The 6,011-nt window shown below is 38.8% G+C and overlaps 1 protein-coding gene across 1 annotated transcript; it reads left to right on the top strand.

Moving 5' to 3' along the window:
• The first annotated feature begins 1,008 nt into the window (after positions 1–1,008).
• dcph1 (damage control phosphatase 1) lies at positions 1,009–4,662 on the top strand. The gene is made up of 5 exons (XM_030721063.1): positions 1,009–1,271; positions 1,662–1,767; positions 1,859–2,100; positions 2,587–2,752; positions 3,115–4,662. The coding sequence occupies exons 1-5, from the start codon at positions 1,213–1,215 to the stop codon at positions 3,892–3,894; spliced, it is 1,353 nt and encodes a 450-aa protein (XP_030576923.1). The 5' UTR covers positions 1,009–1,212; the 3' UTR covers positions 3,895–4,662.
• The last annotated feature ends 1,349 nt before the right edge of the window (positions 4,663–6,011 follow it).

The following is a 6,011-nucleotide window of genomic DNA, read 5'->3' as shown; positions in this document are numbered from 1 at the left end:
TCATCAAAAATATGCTGTTTGTAACAAGAAATAGCCTGTAAGATATTGGATAAACACACAAACGACATAGCCATTGTCATGCCAAAAATTATATTTAAACTTGTTGGCCTATAATCTGTAAAACACATCTCAAACATAGCTCTCAGGAATGATATCAAGTTATTTTGAGCCAGAAAGCACATTCCTGACACAAGGTAGAAGCTGCAATTTATTTATTTATTTTGGCAGTCATTTTTATACATCCTTTGTTCATCCAGGCAAAAAGTCTCACTGACATTAAATACGTCTTTTTTTGAAGAGCCTAGAGGGCAGCAGAATTTGCAACATATATAACAGTTCTATAAAGATATTTTAAGTGCCCAAAAAGGACTGGCTTGATTACAATGTAGAACACAGAATATGTACAGTAATTCAGTCATATTTAGTATCTTTATATAAAGATACAGGTAATTATTTTATATAATCCATTCTGACTGATCCAATTCTGTTGACAAGTCTATTTTTTTTTATAGATATTACATATAAAAACACATTGAAACATCAGCAATCACGACACGACATCTGTCTGCATTAGTATACCTTCATGTATTATGCTAATTATTAATATTTGATAAGGGTCTCAAAAGAAAGTCACTGGAGATTTTTTTTTCCCCTCTACGCAAACCAGTCTACCCACCCCCCTTTTCCCCTTTTGCCGCCAAAAAGCCTTTGGCTTTTTCTAATAGGGCAAATCAATGTCTCCATGACAACTGTTGCCCTGGAGAACAAGTGATGCTCAGCGTGCTACCTGCCACAGTAGCTTAAGGCAATGCGACAGCACGCACCAACCTTTGGCCCACCGCAGACAATACCCACTTTGAAACCTTTAATATTTAAGATAATATGTAGTACTGAACCAGTTGTCATACATCATACGTGATAGTGTTTTTAAAATGCACGTTGTCAGCATTGTAGTTTCCACATTTACCATTAGATGGTAGCATCGGATCCCTGCTAAAAGCCCAAGTCGGTCTACAACCAGGAAGAAAATATTAAAATGTTAAATATTGGTTACTAAAAATAATAAGTGAAGCTTGGGGCAGCCTGTCTTTTTTTCACAGGAAAAGGCCCTGCTCCTACCATAACTTTTACCCTCCCATGCTAGTCCATAAACTCTGTTCCTGTCCCGGTGCTTTTACTGATAAAGTTTGAATTTGAACCCCTGCTAACATCATGGCGGCGGATCAAACTATGCACGGAGTTCCCCCTTCATTGTCTGCCAGAGTGGTTGGGTAGGTTGACAGCTGAATTAATGACTTTTTCACAGTGTTTTTAATAACGCGGGGGGTTACATTGTCTTAACTAAACAGCCTCATAACGGTAGGACCGACGAGTTCAGACTAGCAGTAGCATTAGCTCATTGCTAACTTTAAGTTGATAGTGATGGTGTAGACATTCAAGCGCAGAACGTGGTTTCGGTTAAACCTGAAGTGCTATGGTTAAACCAAGATAAACATACTGAGGAACTATAACAGTAGCAAGTATAATTTTTGTATTCGAAATACCCACAAAGCAAGAGCTAAGCTTACATGTTGCTAATTAGCTGGCTAGCCTACTAGTCAGTGTTGCAGTTTTTATAGTGAGATGTGTGTGACATTAATAACTTTACGTTTTCTCTACAGGTCATTTGCTTATTTGACCGTAAGAGACAGATTACCCACCATCCTGACCAAAGTTATAGACACAATTCATCGCAATAAAAACAAGTTTTTTGAAGAATATGGAGAGGTAAGATGGATCATTCATTTGAGGCCGTTATAAGGTTAATTTTAAGACTTGAGTTGGATTTTGCCAGAGTTTCCCGTTTATTTTAAATTAGGAAGGTATCCAGGCAGAGAAGCAAGCTATATCTCTGCTGTCTAAGTTGAGGAATGAGCTGCAAACTGATAAGCCGGTGCTAGCACTGACAGACGGCCTAGTGGACACAGAGCCATGGAACCAGTACCTACACAGGCAACAGAGACTGCAAGGGGACCAGGAGCCTGTCAGCTGGTTCAAGTCTCCCTGGCTTTACGTGGAGTGCTACATGTACCGTAGGATACATGAGGCCCTCTTGCTCAAGTGAGAAGCATTTACATATTACAATGGAAGCTACTGCAGATCTAAATCCTGCAATTTGGTAATAACTGTTAGTATATTGCCAGCCTTAGAAGAGGTACATGGGGATGCATTTATGGTGTATATAGTGGTGTACTTTTTAAAGAGTGGCATTGGGTAGTGGATAAATTATTTTGACCATTAGTATTAGCCTTGAATTTCACAACTGGTGCATCCCCTGTAAATATTTGCGCCTGTCAAGGCTTGCAGTAGTCTGCCTGTTAGCAAGATTAGACAAAAACTACCTAACTAAATTTCATTAAACTTTATGCAAAGGTGGAGCATGAGAAAAGGAAGCACCCACTTACTTGTAGTGTAGATCCAGATCAGTCTCTTTGAAAATCTGAGCTCTGTCTGTGATAGAGGATGTGCTCTCCAGCTCCCTTTCTAGTTTCTTTATACTGTTTATTTTTTGCACCTGTCATGATTTTATTTCTTCTTTTATTTCAGTCCTCCCATCAGTGACTTCGATGTCTTTAATGAGGGAAAGACTCAGAGCTTTTTTGAGTCTTCACAGGCTGTGATGGCTTTATGTACCTACTTGGAGGGCATCAAAAAGAACGTAGAGGAGCTGTCTGAGAGTCAGCTGTTTGAGCTTTTCAGCAAACTAGTACAGGTCAGTTTACTTTATATCCTTGAAGCTATACACTTTCCTTTTTTTTTTTTTTTTGTAGTATTGTAGTATGAAGAAGTGAGTGATTATGGCTACACTTGACATGAGCTCTCCTCTTATTTAACATGAAACCACTAATGCCAGTAGGTTTGGAGCTTCATTATGTAGTTTGGCAAGTGCCTTTCATCAGTCAAAATATGTAGTGCGCAATACCCAGTTTCAGCATTTATAAGATCTGATTTATTGTAACCTATAATACTCTATAAATATGGGGCATTAATTCTTGGAGATTTGATGTTTTACAGTTATTGTGCCATTATTAATTAATTACTGTTCATTTAAATACATTTTGTGATTCTTTTGAGGTATCGCTGTGGGGAAACAAGTGTGATCTGTCTATATCTGCTGGCCAAGAAAACTCCCAGAAGGCGAGTCCACTAGATTCCCTCAACAGCCTGCAGACCTTCATCTTAGTGGATGACACCAAAAGGGTATGGTCAACTCTACTATCTGCGCAGAAGCTGGGACAGTCAGGGAAAACCACTGCGGACAGAGTGGATATTGTACTAGACAATGCTGGCTTTGAGTTGGTCACTGACTTGGTCTTAGCTGACTTCCTGGTTTCCTCTGGCCTTGCACGTCAGATCCATTTTCATGGCAAAACCATTCCGTGGTTTGTCTCTGATGTCACGGCTAAAGATTTTCAGTGGACCATCCGGCAGACTATGGCGTCCAATCACAAGTGGGGTTCCAAGTGTGGGGTTCAGTGGCAGGGGTATCTGAAAGATGGCTTGTGGCGCTATCACGACCATCCTTTCTGGACACAGCCCCATGAGTTCTGTGACATGGCACCTGATGCTCCTGACCTGTATGCAACCCTGCAGGGGGCAGACCTGGTGCTGTTTAAAGGTGATCTCAACTACAGGAAGCTGACTGGGGACAGGGACTGGGAGCACACAGTGAGCTTTGATACTGCACTGCGAGGTTTTGGGCCTGCACCACTGTGCAGCCTGAGGACTCTCAAGGCTAATGTTCAGGTTGGTCTGCAGCCAGGACAAGGGGAGAAGCTTACCTCCCAAGATCCAAGCTGGATGACCAACGGCAAGTACGCTGTCATTCAGTTCCACAACCCAAAGTCAGACTAGCAAGACTCACATCGAGATCTCATTTTGACAACGTGGGTTTAAAAAGAAGCTTCATAAGCAGGAGGTACCTTTAAGCCATTAGACTACTTAAGTTAAGGGATATTTTGTTAAATGCTGTTTACTACCATTTCATCAAGTTTGATTCAGGAATGCACAATAATTTTCAATAATTTTCCAAACATTTACACCATCTGATATCAAAATGTTAGCACTTTTAGATTGTATTGTTTCATGTTTAATCTTAACAGTTGTTTATCCTCAAAGCAAGCATCACAGCTTGCGTTTGATCCCAAAAGCTAATGTGTTGTACACCCTGAATTTAGTTATGCTGTTTACAGGTTAATGCTGTGAGGGAAAATTGAAAATGAGTACTATAGCAGCAACATTTTTGCATGCAGTTGCAGAGAATAATGATAAATGTAATTTGTATTTATTTTTTTCTTGATTCAGCTCAGGTTGTTTTACTTTTTTGCTATGTGTGATTACAAACAGGTAAATTCACCCAAAGCAGATCATAACAAAAACATTTTTTTGACAGATACTACCTTGTTGTTGTTGGAGCAGTGTAAAAATAAGTGGCATGTGCTTGTTTTTCTTAAAATGGGAACCCAGACCCCTATCTCCATAGATAAAAGTGGATGTCTCTGTGCACACTGTTATGTCGTTTGTCAGTACTCAACAGGTGATGTTTATTGGATTCTTCACAGTGCTGCTGGGTGAAAATATTTTGATTAATTGTTTTGATTTAATAAATCGCTACTATGACCACTCCTTTCCTCTTTCTTTCATACTTTACAGGCAAGAAAAATGTTTGAGTACTAATAGTGGTTTTGGGCCAAGTGTCAGTCTTAAAGTTAACCTGCATTTTTTTTCTTATCTTGCATTTGAATCAAGACAGTACAGCAAGAGAGTTTGATTTACATGTATGCACACCCAAATATAATGAACCAGTTAACCTTAATCTTAATGTTAAATCAATGATCAAATACATATTAAACACGCAAAATAATCTGTCATAAGGTAGCTTCAGAGTTCATCAGGAGTGTGACCTCTAATCTGTATTTAATGAGCGTTTGCCTGTTGACCTTTCATTTACGCAGGTCGGGTTGGACCTAGAGAAACAGCCAACAAAACAGCTGGAAATGCAGCAGCATGTACATTACAATTCTGGATGAGCTGTAAAAACTCAGTGGCATAATTTAGGCTGCTATGATGCTTTGTGAATGTGGTCCTTTATGAAAATGAAGACGTATTACTGCAGGAAGCATCCCATCTCGAGTCATTTAGGTGATTTAGCTGTTTCATTTCTCAGCCTTCATTTTCTTTTCCCCTGGTGTAACAATGTCTTCATTTTACTCTAGGGAAAATACAAAAAAAAAAAAAAAAAAAAAATCATCACAGCCACTTGTTTTCCACTTGACCTGACATGTCCTGAAAATTGGGCTGTTTACACAAGAAAGATGTAGCACAGGGAAAGGAAAATTAGGGCTCTGTGTCAAGTTTTTTTCCCCCCTTGGTGTAGCCATCAATTAGTGCATGAGAACATGTTTGACTTTGTGAATTTCTCATATTAATTGCAATGTGTCTCACTTGAGTAGCAAGAACACTCAAATGGCCCAAATAATTTTTGTGCATTTTCTGTCATTTGACCTGAAATTTGTTGCCAATAAGTTATTTCTACATTTGAGTTTTATCAACAATGGTTTACCCCTTTGTTTTGTTTATGTATATATAGTGTGCTGTGATTTGAACAGATAAAGTGAATATTAACTGGCCCATGCTGTGGTTCTATAGCATATACCCACCATCTTTTAATGAAATATGGCTTGGAAGCTATCTTTTAAAATTTCTCTTTTTCATTGAAATGTTTAAGAAGAAGAAACAAATGTGAAATATAAAAATGATTATCAGTCTCTTCATTGGGGATTGATTGTGTAATTACAGACTGTCAGAATGAGATCTGACCTTATGTTTGTTTGCTGTGTTATGGTGACCTGGCACTTAAACACACCACTGTTATCGATTTGGCTGTATCTTTAATTTGTTTATCCTTTTTTCAAACCTTTCCACTCTTCCCATTGCATCCAATGAGCCCAGCTAAATGCCTGTGAGGCAAG

Source organism: Archocentrus centrarchus, chromosome 24 (assembly GCF_007364275.1).
Source record: "Archocentrus centrarchus isolate MPI-CPG fArcCen1 chromosome 24, fArcCen1, whole genome shotgun sequence".
Lineage (NCBI taxonomy): Eukaryota > Metazoa > Chordata > Actinopteri > Cichliformes > Cichlidae > Archocentrus > Archocentrus centrarchus.
Note: the sequence above shows the minus strand (reverse complement) of the source record. Positions and strands in the feature narration are given on the sequence as shown.